This window comes from Myodes glareolus, chromosome 24 (genome assembly GCF_982192425.1).
Source record: "Myodes glareolus chromosome 24, mMyoGla1.1, whole genome shotgun sequence".
Classification (NCBI taxonomy): domain Eukaryota; kingdom Metazoa; phylum Chordata; class Mammalia; order Rodentia; family Cricetidae; genus Myodes; species Myodes glareolus.
Genome location: NC_142049.1, coordinates 15,942,083 through 15,962,983, shown reverse-complemented (window position 1 = coordinate 15,962,983; position 20,901 = coordinate 15,942,083). Strand labels below are relative to the sequence as shown.

Here is a 20,901-nt window from a genome sequence, read left to right as displayed (position 1 = left end):
GGTGTCCAGGCCACCAGAACATCTAAAAGAAGTAGCTTGGAGAATTTTACACATGGAGTCTCAATAGGTAAGGCTGTCATTTTCTTTAGAGTCATACTTAGTTTTTAATGTCTGTGTATGTTTGTGTATATGTCATGTGTGTGTGCAGATACTCATATAAGCCATAGTACATGTAGGAGACTGAGGTTACAGGCAGTCGTGAACAGCCTGACGTGAGTCCTGGGAACCAAACTCAGGTCTTCTGGAAGAGCAACACACATTAACTGATGAGCCAGCTGTCTCTCCAATCCCTACACCAAGCATTTTTATGTTAAATTTTAAAAATTCATTTCTTTCCTCTATTCTGCTTCAAAAGACACAGGAAGTCAAACACCACTTAGCATCAGAGAGACCTGTTTCTCCTTCTCTTCCTCCCCCTCCTGGTCCTCCATTTTGTGTGCACGAATGTATTGCCAACATGTATGTACGTGCATGCTGGGCATCCCCTGGTGCCAGAAGATGCCCGAAGGGAATGTCAGGTCCCTCGGAACTAGCGTTATTAGGAATGGTTGTGAACCGCTGTGTGGGTGCTGGGAATTGAACCCTCGTCCTCCGCAAGAGCAACAGTGCTGAGTCATCTCTCCAGCCCCATCCTGTTTCTCAGAGGTCTGCATTCATGGTAAGCACATGCTCTACCACTGTCCCACTCTCTAGTCCGGAGCAGTGAGGACCTGAGCTCTGGCTCTTTAGACCCAATGAGTGAATTACTTTTTGTTGTTGCTAAGTTTTTCTTTTCTTTTTTCTTTTTTGTTTGTTTGTTTTCGAGATAGGGTTTCCCTGTTTATCTCTGGCTGTCCTGGAACTTGCTCTATAGACAGACTGGCCTCGAACTCAGAGATCCAGCTGCCTCCTGAGTGCTGGGATTAAATGTGTGCCACCATGCCTCACTCGGGGAGAGTTCTTAGCGATGGGTAAGAGCCAAGCCTGGTCTGGCGCCAGTGCTGAGAAAGCCTTTGCCTTATGGTTTCTGTTGCTGTGATAAACACCACGGACCAAAGGCAGCTGGGGAGGAAAGAGTTTGTTTGTACTTTCAGGCAGCAGTCCATCACTGAGGGAACTCAGATCAGGAACCTGCAGGTCAGAACTCAAGCAGATGCCATGAAGGATGTTCTATAGCAGCTGGAACCATCTGCCAGGGGTGGAACCACCCACGCCGAGCTGGGCCCTCCCACGTCTACCATCAATCAACTCATACTCTACAGGCTTGCCCACAGCCCAGTCTAGTTGGGGCATTTTCTCAACCCAAGTTCACTCTTCCAAAATGACTATGGCTTGTGTAAAGCTGACATAAAACTAGCCAGCAGGGTCTGGAGGGTCAGAAGGTAGCAGGGGCATATGCGGGCTGCAGAGACCAAGGTTTGTCTGAGACTTCTCCGTGAGCCTTGTGTCCAAGAAGGGACCCACGCCTGCCACCAGAACTGCTAGAGAGACTGTCCTGTGGCTGGGCTGCTGCATGGTCTCAGCGCCTGTGGATCCGGGAGCAGTCTTATTGCTCGTTCAAAGCCTGCAGCCTCCTGCTGCAGAACCAGGAACACCAAGCGACTTCTAGGATAAGACAGACACCCTGATGAATCTTCCTGGATGCTTGCTGACATCTCTGATGCCTTAGAGGTGACGGGAAGTCTTTTGTCCCACAGAGGGGACTTCACGGAGTAGCACCAATAGGTGCAATAGGGCATGCTAATGAAGTGTCAGAGGGGTCCAAAGAAGAGCCCAGCCCAGAGGCTGCGTCCCAACCTCTGGGACAGGGAATGATCTCAGCAGTGAGTGCCTCCTCTCCAGAGAGCTTGGAGCAGTAGGAGAGACAGGAACAGGACCTTTCGGCTTTTACAACATTTATTTGTGAGATCTCACAAGATGAAAATGATAATGGTGATAATGGTAAATCCAAATAAAACCTTTCCTCTAAGAGAGAGACAAAGACAGAGAGAGAGACAGTGAGACAGAGAAACAGAGAGAGAGGGGGGGAGAGAGGGAGAGAAAGAGAGAGACAATACGACAGAGAGAGGGAGAGAAAGGGAGAGACAGAGAGACAGAGATAAATGAGACAGAGACAGACAGTGAGACAGAGAGGAAGAGAGGGAGAGAGACAGAGAGACAATATGGTATAATAGGGAATATATGAGATTAATTTATTTAACAAGTTGCAGATGGGTGATGATGGTGCAAACCTTTAATCCCAGCACTCGGGAGAGAGAGGCAGGTGGATCTCTGTGAGTTCGAGGCCAGCCTGGTCCACAAAGCAAATTCCAGGACAGCCAGAGAAATTCTGTCTCAAAAAACAAAAATCAAACTAAACGACCAAGTTGCTATAGAAGCGGGGTGGGTGGCAGGCACATGCCTTCAGGCCCAGTGCTTGGAGGTGGAGGCAGGAGGACGTGGTACAAAGTTATCCTTGGCTGCACAGGGATTGCAGTTTGAAGCCAGCCTGTGGTACGGGGGGGAAAATGCTAATAATAAAATAAATAAAAAGTACACGGAGCCAGGACTGGGATGCGGCTCATTGATAGAACACTTGCCTAGCTTATGTAAGGTTTGATCCATGTCACTGCCAAAATAAAGAAAACTGCTCACAGTTAACAGTTAACTCTGCTCCGTGGCCTTAGATAACTACTGAGCCGCCCAGGAGACTGGACTATAATTATGCCATTTTAGAGAGGAAACTGAGTGGAGGACAAGGACTTGTCCCCTGACCCATGGGACGCCAAGTCGAGGTCTTTTATTGTTTCTGAGGTGGGGTCTCACCATGTAGCCCTGGCTGGCTCAGAGCTCACTGTGTAGTCCAGGCTGGCCTTGAATTCATAGAGATCTGTCTGCCTCCGTCTCCTGAGTGCTGGGATTATAATTATATGTACCATCATGCCCCATTATGTCTGCCTTACGGTCCTGGCAAGCTCTTTCTGTTAATGCTTTCCCCCACCACCGCCGCCTGTATTGTGAGGCTGCCGTTATTGACACGGCTGGCTCGACTGAAGGGAAATTTGTATATCTCTATGAACCTCTCGACTCCGTCCCATTCTCCTGTCCCTGTACTCTCTGTAGTAGTCAGCCATCTTCTCTGTGGATCTAGAGCCCGAGGCTGCGTCTGCTCATCATCTAGGCTCTGGCCACACATGAGACCGCAACTCCTACCCGGAGGCCTACTGCCTCTACACGCTGTGGTTGTGTGCCTTCCTCGTTTCCTGTGCCATTCAATTCAATTCAATTACCCGGTGTGGGTTTGGTCTTCCTGGCCAGCCCCTGCCGGATCCATCTGAGCAAAGCACCTTCTAGATCACACACCGCTCCCCGATTTTCTCAATTACTCGCTTTGCTTTCACTCAGTGAAATACTATAGCCTGGCTGGGGGCTGCTGGTAATCCTGATCTCTGGGGGAAACAAGAGCCTCGCTTTGTAACATTTGCCAGTTTCTGAGATGTAAATACTCCCACCACAGCCAATTTCAAGCCATCAGTCTGACACCGCTGAGCAGAGCGGAGAGGAGAGCTAGGAAATGCGCTCCGGGAGGGGGCGGGAGTGAACATCCTGCCAGGAAACTGCAGTTCTAGGGCTCCCCAAACCAACCTCTATCAATGTCACTGTAAAAGAACCACACTGTTCATCTCCATGCTGGTCCTAGTGCCTGCATCCCAGCTACTCAGGACGCTGAAGTAGGAGGGGAGGGCAGAGAACCCACATCTGTGTCCACATCTGCTGGGAACGGCCTCTGGGGCTGAGGAAGGAGGCCTGCACGTTCAGGTCAACCTGAAAAAAATTTAAGAGGGGTTGGGACATAGCACAGTGCCCAACAACTAAATAACTAAATAAACAAATGAGTAGCTATTTGCCTGTTATTGTTTTTCTTCAATCTTTATTGGCCCTTAGACATTTTCCTTCTGAGAAGAGTTCACACCCACATTCACACTCTCCTATTCTCACCATGACACTGTGAGGAGACAGGAGCACAGCACGGCCACTTCACACTAGGAGGTGGGGCTCCTGGAAGCCAACAGTCGCTTCCAATCCATGCTGTGCCACACACCCTACCAACTGTTCTCGGGAACCTGTGACCTTCCTGGGTGGCAGTCACCACCACCTTCATTTTACAGATGAAAAAGGGACAAGGGCGAGCTAACCCGCCTGAAGCCGACAGCTGTGACAGACCTGTGGTCACTCAGCGTCCTTGCTACTCACTCAAGCAACTCCCCCTCTTCTCAGAGGGAGGCCCAGGAGGAAAACAGCTGCTGTCAACAGGAGGCCTGGAGGTCCACCCAGTCCCACACATGCAGAGAGGCATCGCTTGCTGCTGACAACAAAGTTCTGGGTTTGCAAGGGTGCCAGGTGTGGGTGGTGACCAGAGGAGCAGCGTCCACCTCATTTCCCTCCAGGAAGATGTGGCCTTTGTGAGTGAAAAGAGGCTCCACTTGGCTTTCCTTTCCATCCCATGACGTGACGTCATAGATCTGCACTGTCCCATCAAAGCCTGGAGGACACAAAAAAGAGGAGTGACCCTACATCCCTCACTTTCCTGGGCAACTCCCTCTGCCATAAGACACTCAGAGGCCACCCACGGAGAAAGCTACACCTGCAGCAGTGGGGGATGTCCCCATGGGCAGCTGTGAATATCTGCCGCCCACACACAATATCGGTCACATAGCTAGGCCTGAGGTGGATGCATAGGGTGTGTGTGTGTGTGTGTGTGTGTGTGCGTGTGTGACTTGCATAGGTCAGAGAGGTGAACCTTCAGCATCATTTTTCAGACACAGTCCACCTTGTTTTTGTCATAGGTTCTTTTCACTGGCCTGGAAACTCACCAATTTGGCTAGGCTGGCTGGTCAATGAGCCCCAGAGATCTGCCTGTCTCTATCTCCCTGGTGCTGGAACTATAAGAACATCCTTGTTGGGGGCTGCAGACCCCTGGCCCCTTGACTTTCTTTGCCTGCCAGAGTGAACTGAACAAAACAACTTGTTTACCTGTACCTACAGCTGCCTGAGCATGAGACCCTCATGAGTTCCTGATGGCAGGAGAGTGGGTTCTGTGGGTTTACAGGGTTTACAGGAGCTGGGGCGTGGCTATCAGTTAAGGATCCCTATATAAGCTTCCCTGGAGCACAATAAAGTTGGCACTCTTGTTTCAAAGATGACCCGTGTCCTCTCTCTGTTTAAATCTCCAGCCCCTGTCCCAGCTCGCGCACGGTGCCGTAGTGCAGGCACTACACATACTATCACATCCAGCTTTTCCCCCATCCCCCTCTCTCTGTAGCCCTGGCTGACCAGGAGCACTCTATACAGACAAAGCTAGCTTCAAACGCACAGAGAACCACCTCCTCGCTCTCCCCAGCGCTGGGATTAAAGGCACGTGTCACCACGGTCGGCAGTGTCCAGGCTGACATGGATTCTGGGGATCAAGCTTAGATCCTCAAGCTCGCACGGCAGGCTTAACTGAGCTATGCCCAAGCCAACATGCGCTATCTTTAATCTTCACAACAGCATCTCCACAGGACATGGAGGCAGAAGAAACTTTCAACCCTTTTCAATGCACTCCAAATTTCAGCCCCTCCACCTCTGGGTCCTCAGCGGACAGCCTTGTCTTTAATGCTCAGCCTCTTGTCTGTCCGCTGAGGTCCAGCTGCCCGTCCCACGCTGCTCTTTCCCGTTCTCTCTGGCACTGTCCCTCCTGGATCCTGAACTTCCCCCTTTGTGCCCTCGTCTAGATGGCCCCACTGAACACATCCTTGCAATGACAACCCCCAGGCTCCAGTGTGGCTCCAGCTAAAAACCCAAGCAGACCAGCAGCTCGTGGAGATGCTGCCACCTCTTTTGGGTGCAGCCTCGAGCCGTTCCGGGTCTTACTGTCTACAAGTCTCTCAACACACCTGGACCTCTGCTAGGCTTGTAAGGGCCACTGCTGATTGGTGCAAGTTTGGTGGCCAGGGCGGGGGGCGACCTGCCTTTGAGGAGTCAGCCCAGAGACCAAAGTGGTGCTCGGGGTAGGCAACCTGAATTTCTGCAGCCAGGTTAGGCATGGGGTGCAGATTCCTTCCCAAGCTACCATCCCTGGGAAGAGCAGTGGTGTAACAGACACAGCCTTCTCAACAGTACCTGAAATAGCCAAGCAGTTGTCCAGGCCTGGAGCCCAAGTCACTTGCAGCAGCTCTGGGTCAGGGCTGGGTTTGGACACAGGACACTGGGCTGAGCTCACAGGGTGACAGAGGTTCCGGAAGTCAAGGAGACGGAGCTGCCCATCTGAGCCAAGGCTGGCAATGCAGGGCCCCGGGCCTTGCCCCTTGTTCCTAACATCTGCACACCATCTCTCTCCACTAGAGCCAGGGCTGGGGCTGAGAGTCTCCAACGGTGCCCACTTCTGGCGGGTGTCCACAAGCCCCAGGCGACCTGAGGTGCCACAGAAAGCAAAGGTGTCCGCATCTAGAACCTGAAGGCTGCTCAGCGACTCGCTGTCACTGGTACCTAGAAGACAGGGCAAAGAAGAAAAAGTGCTGGAGTCCAGTAGGCCTGACAATGTGGCAAGGCTGGTGGGCTGTGCCAGGCCCGGACAGAGCAAGTCATGTTTACATCTCTGCTTTATCTTGCCAGTCTGCTCTACTGGGTGGGTGCTGAGCCCCGGAGGCCAGGGTTTGTACCCTCAGCGGCTGGCAGAGACTCTAGCCATGTCTCAGGGCGGAGCTGGCTGGAGGAGCCGGCAGGGGGCGCACTGTGACAGTACCTGAGCTGTATGTGATTTTCTGGGATTCTATGTCCACAGTCCTCAGGCCACTGAGCCGAGCCCCATGGAGGATTCCAGGTGCTGCAGAGGAGAAGACAGACACCCGAGGCCAGAGACTCTCCTCTCTGTCCTGCATGTCAATGGTATGGACGGCTTCGATGACATCTGAAGGAAAGGGGAAGAGGTCAAAGCGCAGAGAATCAGTGAGGGCTAGCTAGAAACCCCTGACATTTAGAAGGGAGATGGAGCTGAAGGCTGGTGAGGCGGTGCTGAGATGAAAGCACTCAGGGTTTTGTTCACATTCTTGAACCTGCCAGCAGCACTTTCACGTCTTCATGATGTGCCTTACGAACTATTTTTGCAAACGGGAGACAATGAGTCATTGTGGCCACCTTGAAAGCAAGCAGTTCTGACTTGTTTGGCAGAGAAAAGATATGAAGGAAGGGAAGGAGCACTTGACTGATGTCAGTCACATCTCCAGAGAAAAGGAACAAGTTCTGAGTTCATGAACAAGCCCTGCTTCTTCCCGAACACGCTCACAGCTGCAGGGCTGCTGATGAAAATGGGAAGACAGGAGGGCCTGCCTCTTAGACAGATTTGGAAAAGATGTACTCAAGTAGAATAAAATTTTAATATAGTTTTCATCTTTGCACATTAATTACTTTATTATTGTATCTGTGTGCATGTGTGGGGGTCAGAGAACAACTTGCAGGCACCACCTCTTTCTCTCCACTGTGAGGGTCCTGGGATTGAACTTAGACTGCCAGATGGTAGGCTGGGCAGCAAGTGCCTTCACCTGCTGAACCATCTTGCTAGACCTTTATTTTTTATTTACCTTCCTTTTTTTGAAACAGGGTCCTACTAGCCCAGGCTGGCCTTAACCTTTTGATTTTCTTATCTCCACTCCCACTGCTGGAATGGAAGATAATTTGAATTTTGTTTGGTTTCATCTCTGTACTTTTGCTTTGTCTCAGGCTCCTGCTTGGCCTCTAGCTGTTTCTAGTCTCTGCATTCTACATCACTTGATGCCTTTTTTCTTTTTCTTTTTTAATTTAAGTTTTTGAAGATAGGTCTCATTATGTAGACTAGGTTGGCCTCAGACTCACAGAGATCTACCTGGCATTGCCTCCCGAGTGCTGGGATTCATTTGGTGCTTCTCCTGATGGCACCTGGAACAGTTTGGGACATTCGCTGCACAAGCTACTTAAAAGAGAAATTCTTGTTTAGTGCTTTGTGTTTCATTCTCCACAAAAGAACACACTATTTCGTGCCCACGCTGGATGAAGATGAAGATCCCGTGTGTCTCCAGTTTTAAGGACAGGCATTGGTCAGAACGGTGAGGGGTGGGGTACAAGAAGGGTACGACGTGGCTGAACAGGAATGTGTGGCGGCGTGCTCCTTCAAACAGTCCCCGTACCACAAGCACAGGGATGTCTGGACCCCTCCAGGGCCATGGCCCCCCAGGGCATGGCATCTAGACTTCCCTACTCAGGAGCAGACACAACAGCCGAGCCTCAGGCTGCAGCTGGTCTCTAGGGAGCACCAAAAGGCTGCAGCTGAGGCCACTTCAGCAGAGCCTGCCTAGTTCTCCCAGGTCACACTTCCCTGACTCCCCTACACTGGCTTCAAGGAGCCTGAAACTAATTCTCCCAGGACCTGCTGCTCTGAGCCAAGGGAGGGGTCTCAGCTGCAGAAAAGGAGACTATTTCAAAGATTCGGGAGGGGTTGGAATATAATCCAATGTCACAGCAGCTGCCTGGCGCATCTGAGGCCTTGCATACCCTTGCCACCCAGTATCATAGTAATTACATGCATACATGAAACAAGAATCCAGTCTCTTGCCAGGCAGTGGTGGTGCACGCTTTTAATCCCAGCACTTGAGAGGCAGAGGCAGGAGAATATCTGTGAGTTTTAGGCCAGCCTGGTCTACAGAGCGATTTCCAGGACAGCTAAGGCTACACAGAGAAACCCTGTCTTAAAAACAAAAAAGGGGGGGGGGCTGGAGAGATGGCTCAGTAGTTAAGAGTATTGCCTGCTCTTCCAAAGGTCTTGAGTTCAATTCCCAGCAACCATATGGTGGCTCACAACCATCTGTAATGAGATCTGGTGCCCTCTCTGGCCTGCAGGCATACATGTAGGCAGATATTGAAGGCATAATAAATGAATAAATATTTAAAAAAAAAAAAAAGTCCGAGTCCTTTCCAGTTGGTGTGAAAGTACATCCTCCAGAGAATCCCCACCGCTGTGCCAGCCCAGAGGAAAGAGCCAGGAGTGGCAGCAGGCACACACTTTAATCTCAGCACTTGTGAGATAAGACCACCCCTGGTTTACATAGTGAGTCCCAGGACAGCTATGATTATATAGTAAGACCCTGTTTCTTGCCCCCCCCCAAAAAAAACAAAAGCAAAACACCACTACCACATACACCGATGAGAAGAAAAACACCAAACTGGATAAATGATTAGCAAATGTATCTAATGAAGAATTTGTAGCCAGCACATACAAAGAACTTCACAGCCACACAAGAGGTGTCCAGGGTTGTTAGTGGAGAAACGCAAATGAGAGCTACAGTGATAGACAGCACCACACCCATTAGCACAGGCTTATAAAAACGGAGGGTTAGGGCCAAGTGCGTGCCTAGCAGGTGCCAGCTTTAATCCCTAGGCACAGACAGTGGCGAATGTTGGGGAGGCCACAGAAAATGGGAACTTTTGCATATGGCTACTGGGAACACCAATGAAATCATTTTGTAAAACTTTATGTATGTGTATATCTATGTTCCTGCATGAGTTTATGTGCACCGTGTGTGTGCAGGTGCCCTTGGAGGTCAGAGGGTGTCTGGTCCCGCTGAACTGGAGCAACAGGGTGTTGTGAGTTACCTGACAAATAAATGTGCTGGGACCCAAACCCGGGTCCTCTGCAGAGGCAGCGAGAGCTCTGAGCCCTCAGCCGTCTCTCCAGATTCAACTTTTTCTTTCTTTCTTTCTTTCTTTCTTTTTTTTTTTCCCCCGGTTTTCGAGACAGGATTTCTCTATGTAGTTCTGGCTGTCCTGGAACTAGCTCTGTAGACTAAATTGGCAACTTTTAATTTCTTAAAAAAAAATGAAACAAAACCTCATAGATTTACCACATAATCCAGCAAAATATGTACATATCAAGATTTGTACATAGGGTTGGAACAGACAGACAAAATGCGTCATACCTGTCCAAAGGAACAGTACCCGCAATAAAAAGGAAGAAATGACTGATGAACGTTATAACAAGGACAATATTAAAGATACACGCTAAGGGACAGAAGTCAGACACAGAGAATCCATGAAAGGCTCCCCTGATAAGACTTTCTTCAGAATAGGCAAATCTACTACAGAGAAAATATATTGACTGTCTGGGACAGGATGTAGGAGTGAGATTAATAGTTAATGGCACAACAGATCTTATTGGGAGTGATAAAAATGTCCTAAAACTGATTTATAGTGATGGCTGTAAAACTTGGCAAATTTTCCTTAAAAATTATTGACCTACACACTTGATACGGATGAGTCTTGTGCAGGTAAAATCATTAAACAGCAGCAGCGCCAAAGACCTGCCACACGTATAGGGAAGCAACACAAGGAACTGTGAAGACCACGCAGACAAGCGACCAGGAGATGCACAGGGATGAGCTCAACAGCAGCCCTCACAGTAGCAGCAGTGAGGCCTGAGAGAAGGGACAGACACTGTGCTGACTGTGGGAAGCTTTGCCACAGTGTGGGGCAGCCCACTTCCTGCTGTGAGTGCCTCTCACTGCGGGACAGAATGAATGGCTGGGTAGGCGAAAGGGGACATGCTCTGATGCCTGCCGGACAGGGACCTGCTGTCCCCTCGCTCCTGCTCCAAGTGCTGTGACTTCTGGGTAGACTGCCAGTGAACCTCTTGCTCACTTGCCATTTTCCTCCCCCAGAATGAACAGATCTTAAAGAGAGGGACCTCTTCAATGCCTCTCCTCCTCGAGCTGAGTGCCTGTAGTGGCCCTGCCCAGCTGGGAGGCCCTGGCTCTCTAGCTGCTCTGCCAGCAGCTGGGTTGTAAACTCAATTCCCGGGGGAAGCTCAAGGAAGTTGTAGCGTTTGGCCTGCCTGTCACACCGTGGACGCTAACGCATCTGAGTGGTACAAACGCCGACAGAAACTGTGCTGTCCCGTCCTCTCCCTCAAGGGCTTCTTACTGGCTCAGCTTAAGGAACAGGGCTGTGGGAGTCGTTTTCCTAAAACCCCAGTGTCCCCAAGTGAGCGTCACTCACCATTGTCCTCTCCAGTCTGCCACACCTGCAAGTAACACCCGGGAAGGCCACTGGTCACCAGCAACCTGTTCCAGAGAGACAGAAAACCTCAGTCCAGACAGAGGGACGCTCACCTTCACCCTGGCAGTCTTTCCTCTCCAGCCCACTCAGGATCCCTCATTCAACAGCTGAGCAGGCTCACCCTGCCTTAGGGACAGGCTCACCCTGCCGTAGGGACAGGCTCACCCTGCCTTAGGGACAGGTTCACAACTCAGAACCACAGACCAAGCCCAGGCTTTCACAGGTCATGATGGTCACCTGGAGAGGACACCCGTGGGGAGCCTGAACACACAGCCTTGATTGACAGCTCTCGGAGAAGCTTCTGAGAACTTTCCACTCTGTATCTGGTCCTGGAGCAACCCTAGACACCTGTTGCCTCCACTACTCAAAATGGCTGCTGAGCTACTGGTTTCTTCATAGGCTAAACCTGTGTGCCCCAGCCTGATGTGCACCCACCTACGTCTGCAGACTGAGAAACGGGCATGGTGGTAAGAAGACAGAACACTGTTGAGCATTTCCCGTCATCCCCAAAGAACGGAAGGTCTGGGACACAAGACTGGTCATACCTGGTATCTGGCACGTGCTTTAGGTCGAAGACAGATCTGTCTGAAAATCCCCCATGACACACTTTAAAATCTCTCTCTGGGAATAAACCCTAAAACATAAAGGGGTGGGGACAATCAGAACCTGAATTTTTCTTTTCTTTCTTTCTTCTTTGTTTTTTTCTGTTTTGTTTTGTTCTGCTTTTTTGAGGCAGGGTTTCTCTGTGTCGCCCTGGCTGTCCTGTAACTCACTCTGTAGACCAAGTTGGTCTCAAACTCACAGAGATCCGCCTGCCTCTGCCTCCCGAGTGCTGGGATTAAAGGCGTGTGCCACCACCGCTCAGCTCATCGCCTACTTTTCTTTCTTTTTCCATTGGGGGTTTGCCTGCATGTATGTCTGTGTGAGGGTGTCAGATCCCCTGGAACTGCAGTTACACACAGCTGTGAGCTGTAATGTGGGTGCTGGGAATAGAACCTGGGTCCTTTAGAAGGGCAACCAATGCTCTTAACCACTGAGCCATCTGTTCAGCCTGAGTACCTATTTTTCAAATGAACACTTCAGATGAGCGCCAGGGAAGAACTTGGCCATGAAAATTACTCAACTGGACCCTGGCAGGCTCACGTCTGTAAGTGTCTACATGTCCAGCTTCTTTTTCTTCCTGCCTATCTCCAAACTTTCTTCTAGCCTGTCTCCTGTCCCTCTCATATGAGGCAAAAACATTCCAATCTTTCCTAGAGGAGTCACAGCGAGGACTGCTGGATTGCTATCACCAACCACTCACCCTCCCACTAGGAGCCAGGTGGGCCCCTCTAGCAACCAAGACAAACACCCACTTAACAAGTATTCGCTCTATCGGGCACATTTAATTATTTTTCTTTTCCTCCTCCTCTTCCATCTTTTTTTGAGGCGAGCTCTCACTGCGTGGCCCTGGCTGGCTAGCAGTAGGAGCCACTAACTATACTTACATAGCTGCCTCTCACACACCCTCTTCCTCCAGCTCTTTTTGGAGACCACTCTTTCTTTCATCATGTAAATACATTCCCCAAGGTTCTGCCCCTGCTGTCTTCTCTTAATCTTCAGATCCCAAACCTTCATCCTAGGTGATCTTACCCATCCATATGGTTTCCACCGACTTCTATACCCTAATGGTCCCCTAATCTATTTTGTGTGTGTACAATGCTATGAAGCCTTGCTCATGCTATGGGAAAGCTATACCCCTGGGCTACTTCTCAAGCCCCTATATCTATTCTTAAAAAATATTTATTTTGTGTATGAGTGTTTTGCCAACATGCATGTCTATATACCATGTGTACACCTGGTATCCTCGCAGGCCAGAAGAGGCTGCTGGATGCCCCAGGACAAGAGTTATAGAAAATTGTGAGCTGCGCTGTGGCTTCTGGGAATCAAACACAGGCTGTCTGAAAGAGCAGCAGGCGCTCTCAGAACCATCTCTCCAGCTTCGTAAATCTACTTTTGATATAGTAAGATTACCCTTTATTACCTTTTACCTGCTCTTTTGGGAACCACATGGCTTTCGTCAGCATCCACCCCTATGCAGAGGAGCTTTCTCCTGCGATATTTTATGGGCAGACTCGGTGCTTGTCAGGGACGGTACCTGGTGGGCAACAGGCACTCGGGAAATGCACAGTAAGTGCAAGCTGACTTGTACCGTCAGCGTCTCTGTTACCTGGTTCTCCTTTACGGAGAGTCTGAGCGGCAGGATCAAATGAAGGATCTCATTTTTTCTCGAACTTTCAAAACCAGCAACAAAGACTCCTGAAACAAAACAGCAACTATGAAAAACAGAAACATCGTGGATAGCGGCTGGATTTATAAATTCTCCCAAAGAATAAATTTCTTCCCTGTCACAAAAGTGGGCAGTTTTGTGTCAAGAGATGGAAGTTGGATGGAAGTCTCTCTAAAGGCTGAGAGTCCTTTAGAGACTCAGTCCAGGGGGCAGAGATTCATCTCCTTTATGGCAGACTAGGTATATTACCTTTTTCACCGATCCACTCAAGGACTCGAGTGGCTCCTGAAAGGTCAAACGCGTGGAAATCTTGGTACCTGCATGGTAGGGTTACAAAAATCATACGGTGCACGACACTGTAGAGCTGACCAAGAACTCTGCTATCGCTGCAGGATTAGTAGTCCAGGCTCTGGGGTCTGGGTAGTATGGGGCTGAGTATTTTTTCCGCATTTTGCTCCCTGTGTGTATCGGACCAGGCACCGACCCTATTCTTATCTACGGAACTACCAGGGTTCCGCAGAGCTGATTTCCCCAAGTTGAGATGATCATTGGAAAACCTGTATTCAAGTTAACCTAGAGGCCGGGGCAACATAACCAGCTTCACGAGTGAGCATCTGGTCACATCACTTGCTTACAAAAGGACCGAGTGTCCCAGAGCGAGAGGCCGGGAATCAGGACCTTCCCCGCCCGGCCGTGTCAAGGCACTGCCCGTGAGCCCACCCCTGGGGTCCTTACTGCCCGCGCCCTCTCCCACTGCCCACCAGACCCGCCCGCGGCCCGATTTACAAGCGCAAGGACTCCACCAGCCAGTCCTCCGAGAGCTCCATAGCAACTGTCGCTTCCGCCACTCCACTTCCGCCTGCCTGACTTCCTGGGCAGACGCGCGTTCTCGCGAGGAGAGGGCGTGGTTTTCCGCCTAGCGGTGTCGAGAGCGCTCAGTGCGGCGCGCAGCACCGGGTTCTGTGGGCAAAGTCCGGGGAAAAAAACGACGCAGAAACAGATTCTTCGATGTTAGCTCCAAATAGGACCAGAGACATCAAATATGTCCTTGTTTTAGGATCAAGTATGTGCAGCCGAAGAACTGTCAGTGTCCTAAAGCCAGGTACAATACAGACTCTATTGATTGGAACTTAAGGTGAACAGTCAATTTAAAAGTTTGCGTGAATATGCCCGTGAAGGATACTTTAGGATTATTATTTTTTTTTTTTGAAAGGGATCTTGTTGGGCTAGAGATGTAGCTCAGCTGGTAGAGTGTTTGCTTGGCGTGCACGAAGTTCGCTTTCCAGTACCACATAACCTCCCCCCCCACACACACACCCCACACCCCAGCATGGTGGCGCACGTCTGTAATTTCAGTGCTCAGGAGATAGAGGCAGGAGAATAAGAAGTTTTAGGTCATCACCTGCTACATAGGGAGTTCGAGGCCAGTCTACGTTACATAAGACACTATCAATAAAGTATCTGACACTCGTTTATATTCGACAACTGACAACCTGTACGGAGGTCCCTACCACCAGAAAAGACTAAGCACAGCAGAGCTGAATTCCGGTGTGGGTCTCTCCTGTACATACCAGGTCCCGCACTAAAGCTTGGGATGAAAGATGGGGTGAGTGTAGCATAGCGCGGCATCGTGTAGGCAGCCCACCATCGCAGGCAAAGAAACTTTAGGTGGTAGAAACAGCAGTGAGCCAGAGCAGCCAACCCAGTACCTAACTGCCGAGAGTTGACAATCATTCAGTACCCGGTTGGCGCCATTGTAAGGGATGATGGGGCTTTCCAGAGACCACCCCATTGACAAACACACCCCCCTCCAGAGTCCTTTCCCCTTTCTTCAAACGGGGGCGGAAGGAGAGGCCCAGACAATCTATGTAAAGAGCAGTGTTTTTATTTGCAACTTCACCAGGGAAGCAAGAAATGCAGCAGGAGAGCCTTGCTGTCGGCGTCGTCAACATTCCTGGTGACCCAACCAGAAATCACAGTAAGGGAGTAACACATTTGAGCTTAGGATCTACATCCGATGGGGCCACTGCTGGGGTTCCGTTCAGCAGCTTCCCTGGATGGACACATTCTAAGCCGTGTTGTGTTCGTCCCGTGATTGGCATCACTTCTTCAGTACTGGCTCCAGCGCCTTCCTGTACTGAAGGCAAAAAGAGAAGACTTGATCGTGGAGTCCACAGACCACAGGGATGTGCTGGGTGTGCACAGAAGTGGGCAAGGGCGGGCTTTCGCCTGGGTCTCTGAGTTGCCCAGAATACAGCACCAATTTCACAGGGTCGTCATGACAACTAAAGGGCATCACGGACATCAAGTCCCCGAGGAGGCACACGACTCAGTACTACTCCTCTGCCTCCCCAAGCTCTGCCCCAGACCTCTCTGATGTTCCCTCCCACTGGCCTTGGCAGTATGGCTTCCTCAGGGAGTCTCTGGTTGGTCTTGATAGTTCAGGCCTTCAAAATAATGCCCCTAGAGGTGATGCTATCTCTCTCTGGACCCTGCCAGCCCAAGCTTCTTGCTCTTGCATCTGAGGTTCCTAGGATGTTTGCCGGGACTCTGCAGGTGGACTTTCTCGAAGGACTGTCTCTCCTTGCAGCACATGTGCACTGCTAGGCACAGAGAGGGGGGAACAAAGGGAGTCAGCAGCAGGAACTGCCGGGGGCTTGTAGACAGGCGGTGGAGCTCCTGCTTACTGAGAGCTTGCTGTGTGCCCAGCACCATACTGTGCATGGGACATAAATGGGCCTGTTATCTCCATCTGACAAAGAACATGAGGCTTAGAGTAGTTCAGTGACATTTCTAAGGTCACCCAACTACTAAGTAGCTAAGTGTGACCCTAGCATATATTTCCACCCCATCACACTGCAGTACTGCTTAATGCACACAGCAGTAAGTACCAAGGAGAGTGATGTGCCATTGGGCCAGCACCAGAAGCAAAGAGTGGAGGAACTGCCACTCAGCCAGACAGGACCCTAAGGCTTGAGCACCACAGGTTACTGTATTCCAGCCAGTGGTGATTTGATCCCACTGCTCCCCAGAGGACATCAGCTTGATGTCTAAGGACTCCTGCTCTTAAACCATCTTCCTGCCTCAACCTCTGAAGTATCAGGGACTGCAGGCAGATGCCCCATTCTTGACCGGGAGGGGATTTTGATTCTCACAGCTGGACGAGGAGAGGGAACATTACTGGCATCTGGTGGGTAGAAACCAGGGATGTGTTAAGCATCCTAAAGACACAGGACAGCCCCGTAGAGCCTATACTGTCCAGAGCACCGATGTGATAATGCCTGCCGTTGGCAAGTGGACAGGAGTTGAAAAGCAGGCTGGTTCTGAGTTCTGTCTCTGCTCTAGGACTCAGAGGTCACAGCTCGGACCACAGCACAGCCTGGAACAGCAAAGGTGGCCTTGGCTAGTGCAGTGGGTGACAGCTAGGATGGACGAGGCTGTTTGGGATGGAGGAGGAAGGTCTGTTTAAGGGCTAGGACAATCCTAGTCTGTGACTTCAGGCTGGGGATGGGCAAAGAGGGACTTCTTCCCCATGCAATCTGCTGCGTCATTTTCTGGTCTTTGGGTATTTGCTCTTTGAGCCCTGGGACCCTGGCTTTCTAGAACCCACACTCATTACACCTTGTCTAGGCAGTCCCACCCTGAATCCAAGCTGGGTGGCACTTCTTCCATGTAGGTACTAGGGTAGGGTCTCACCTGAATTGGGGAAGCCAGGCCACTGGGGTTCATGCCTAAAGCTTTCTTTAGCACGAGGATTCTGAGCAGATCGTGACTCAGCTGCAGTCTCTGGTCCCTCTGGGTGTTGGGAGGTGCTGTCCCCACCAGCGACAGGCTTGGGGGCTCCAGACTTTTCTTGCCCATGAAGTGACCTAAAAAAAGAGGTGCCAGGGTACATGGAAGCTAGGGAGTGAGGACCCTGTGACCACAAGCAAGTTCTGGTCTAATCCACCTTTCAGCTCTCACAGAGGGAAGACAAACGTTCCTGCTCAGCAAGAAGCCACAGACAGACGTCTGGGTGGAGGCAAAGCTGACTGCCTCAGCTTTTCCCAATCCGCTGGAAGAAGGGTAGAGAGCCTGGGACCAGGGAGAGATGACAGGGAAGGAAGTGGAGAAGGTGCCTCGGATACAGATGTGCAGAGAAGACATGAGTGAAAAAACCTGGCAGTCTGCCTAAGGGAAGGGGGACCGACTGGCAACCAGATCTAAGATGCTGGCCCAGCTCAGTCTTCAACTTGCTGCTGTTCATGGCTGCTGGATTTGACCTGTTAATTCCCGCTTGTTAAACTTGAGCCCCCGGGTCTGCAGGAGTTCTGTTCCTATGAGCCTCCAGAGAGTTGAAAGGAAACTGGGGACCTAGGAGAATGAGGCACGCTTGTTGAAGTCCCCTAAGACTTACCGGTCGCCCAGAGGTTGCCCCGGGGGTGCACTCGGATCTTGCTGGCTCTGCTGCGGGGCTCCGGGAGATCCCAATTGAAGGGGGCGACGCCGGCAGTGAACAACACGAAGAGGAGGAGACTGCGAAGCAGCCGAGAGCCCCTTGCCCGCCCGGTCATGGCTGTGCCAAACGGGTTCTTCTTTGGCACTCGGATATTAGCGAAGCCCGCCTTCCAGCCTTTTAAACTACAGTCGGAGCCGCGGAGCCCGCTGGAGGCGCTGAGCTCGCCCCGCCCCGGAGCTCCGCCCTCTTCAGGCTCCGCCCCCAAAGCCACCGGGGTTGGGGTGGTCATTGCCTTCCTGAAATTTCAGCAGAAACCCACCAGTTTATGGGCAACCCGGCGGCATGTGGCACCGCCCCACAGCCAAAGTGGTTCCCAAGGCCCTCCTTCGCCAGATTTCTGCTATCTTGTTATAGCAGCCCTCAAAGCTTCTCCTTGAGGCTAAAGTGAAGCAAAAAGTCCCCCTCCTGGTAGTGTGGGTGTTTGGCATCACCTAACAGAGGAACTCCATGAAGGAATTCTGTCACCTCCTCCATCTCAAGACATCTGACCCTTGCTGGCACCTCTCTGCTCTCTCACAATTAGCACACGCTGGGTAACCTGGGAAAGGTCTGTGCCCAGAATGGGGGTAAGATGATAGGGAAGGGAGCGAGGAGCTGTCTCCCAGCAGTGGTACCACTTGGAGATCCTGTCTATCATAATGGAGGGTGGCAGACCTGCCCCGCGGGCCAGAGCAGGGGAAAAGCACTGGGCCAGGGGATGCTATTGTAAAATGGAAATAACCATACTGCTATACCTTTAAGAGTTTTACATCTTTCCGTACAACTATCCGTTAGGAGCAGCACTCTGTCTTCTTGTGGAGTTGTCTTGACTGGTCTTGGAAAGTATCTCCAGTCATCATTGGCCTCACTTAGTGAGCGGGGCAGATATGTGCTCTAACCCCTCTATTGTTGAACTGTTCACTGCACACCAACATCTGGAGCACTGTGGGAGGGCCAGGAGGGGACACCACCTCCCCGCTACCAAGAGTTCATCTTCTCATTGGGAAACTAGGTCAAGGCATGACTGATGGATGGGGTGTGAAGTCTCAGAGTCTTTCCTGGAACATTCGTGGTGCACGACAGAAGCTCCTAACCTGGCCTATAATGGCACTTGCTAGCATAATCCTTTTGAGACAACGTCTTGCTGTGTAGCTCTGGCTGGCCTGGAACTCACTATATAGACCAGACTGAGTTGAATTTATAGCAGTCCTCCTGCCTCAGCTTCCCAAGTGCTGGGATTACAGGTGTGAGCCACCATACTTGGTTTGCTGTCCCAGCTCCTACACAGATAGCTGGCTGAGCAAGGCCCGGCTGTCCTATGGCTCACCATCCCAGAAGGGGATCTGTGATGTTCTAGTTGGCATCAGAGGTTAACACATTAGACATTTTCCTCAGCTGTGCTCTGCCTTTGTGTTGTGTGTATGTGTGTGCGCACATACATACCCACATGTGGAGGTCAGAGTGACCTTCAGGGGTCAATTCTTACCTTCCATCTTGTTTGAGGCAGGACTGTCTTGTTTTTGCTACTCGGCCAAGTGATCCAGTTTAGAAGGCTGTGAACTTCTGGATTATTCTCCCATCCTTCCACAGAAACACTGATTACATGTATGTGATAGTACATACAATTTTTCATGTGGGTTCTAAGAATCTGGACTGAGGTCACACTTGCTGCAGCAAATGCTTTTCCTGCCGAGTCACCTCCCCAGCCCCCACCTTAGCTTCTGAGGTAGGGTCTCCTGCTGAAGCTGGTACTTACTAAGACTGGCTGGCCAGTAAGCCTGGGGATCCTCTTGTCCCCACCTCCCCAGCACTGGGATTTCAAGCTTTGGCCAACAACCCTAACTTTTTATACGCGTGCTGGAAATCTGAACTCGGGTCCTTGTGCTTGGAAGGTTTTGAAGTGTGGCACACGGGACAGCGACAGTCCCTTTCTGGCCCCGGCTTTTCCTTGCAGTCTTGTTGCTTCTCACCCCCAGCCTGATATTTACACCTCTCTGTTCCTTCACAACTTAGCCACGGTGTTCAGATATAGCTCTCCTCACCTTCCTGCACGCATCATTCCCTCTGCAACCCCTCCCTCTCTCCCGCATCCAGCACACTCCCAGCCTCTCTCTTCCCTTTCGTTTGCGGATGCAGAAACTAAGGGAAACAGTGTTGAGTGATCGCTGCTTTCCTTAACCGCTTGAAGGAACTTACTAGACAAGCCCGTCCCTTATGCTATTGGCAAGGCTCACCCCAGAGGTTGTTACTTGTGCAGACATTTCACCAGAGCCAGGCTTCAGGTCTGTCATGGCACTTTCGGGGCGCTGCCTCATGCTCCCAAAGCTGTGAGAACAGCCACAGTCTCCCTAACACATACTCCTGTTTCCCCAGGCACTACTTCAGTGCCAATTGAGTTTTGAGTTCTCAGGAAACGGAGCCAGTGAGAACTACCTCTCCAGTCTCATTGCTCTCCTATGGGTGACCCCGAGGCCTTGTTCTGTTCTCACAGTTCACTTATATGGAAGACTCGGTTCACGGCATGGAAGACTCGGTTCACGGCTTAGAAGACAAAGCCAGGAAGCTGCTACTGAGCTGAGCAGATGAGAGACAGGGATGCTATGAAGCCCTGCAGTGAGAGCCCAGGCAGCATTCTTAACTACTTCATGTAATGTTCATGCATTTAAGGAGACAGTTGCATAACCAAAGTTATATGCTCAGCCCCAAAGAGGCCTTTAAAAAGGTTAGATTCACTGCAGAGCCAAAGGCTGGCCTTGAACTCAAAATGCTCTTGCTTCAATCTCTCCAGTGCTGGGATGTGTGCCAACATCACTCACTACTATATAAGGAGGTTTAAAGACTTAGGAATCTAGCAGAGAATCTCATATTTCTAAGAGACCTGATAAACCGAGCTGCCCCGAGGAGGGGCTTTGCAAATGGAGGTTTTGCTGCAATAGCCCATTCGACTTCCAAAGGTAGGACAGGACATGACACCCAGGGCAATAACACAGTGACACAGACCTTTGCTGGGCAGACTTTGCAAAGATCCAGTGCAAACCCTGACCTCTGCCTCTCTCCTCGGTAAACCGGGTTATTC

At 50.8% G+C, this 20,901-nt stretch overlaps 2 protein-coding genes across 4 annotated transcripts; both read right to left on the bottom strand.

Moving 5' to 3' along the window:
* Positions 1-1,857: 1,857 nt before the first annotated feature.
* Wdr73 (WD repeat domain 73) lies at positions 1,858-14,231 on the bottom strand. Of its 2 annotated transcripts, XR_007232091.3 has the most exons (9): positions 14,135-14,231; positions 13,598-13,665; positions 13,289-13,377; positions 11,625-11,713; positions 11,020-11,084; positions 6,743-6,907; positions 6,121-6,486; positions 4,213-4,501; positions 1,858-3,783 (listed from the first exon to the last, which is right to left on the bottom strand). XR_007232091.3 is itself a non-coding variant. In XM_048434945.3 (8 exons), exons 1-8 carry the CDS (start codon positions 14,173-14,175, stop codon positions 4,266-4,268), a joined length of 1,119 nt encoding a protein of 372 aa, XP_048290902.2. In that variant the 5' UTR covers positions 14,176-14,231; the 3' UTR covers positions 3,870-4,265. The 2 variants fall into 2 exon arrangements, 1 of the variants encoding a protein (XP_048290902.2); XM_048434945.3 differs by lacking the exon at positions 1,858-3,783 and having other exon boundaries at positions 3,870-4,501.
* A 986-nt stretch (positions 14,232-15,217) lies between these two features.
* On the bottom strand, positions 15,218-20,656 carry Nmb (neuromedin B). 2 transcript variants are annotated; one of them, XM_048434946.3, is made up of 3 exons: positions 17,745-20,656; positions 17,045-17,217; positions 15,218-15,480 (listed from the first exon to the last, which is right to left on the bottom strand). In XM_048434946.3, exons 1-3 carry the CDS (start codon positions 18,073-18,075, stop codon positions 15,322-15,324), a joined length of 663 nt encoding a protein of 220 aa, XP_048290903.1. In that variant the 5' UTR covers positions 18,076-20,656; the 3' UTR covers positions 15,218-15,321. The 2 variants fall into 2 exon arrangements, with proteins under 2 accessions (XP_048290903.1, XP_048290904.1); XM_048434947.3 differs by having other exon boundaries at positions 15,218-15,485; positions 17,745-20,626.
* Positions 20,657-20,901: the final 245 nt, after the last annotated feature.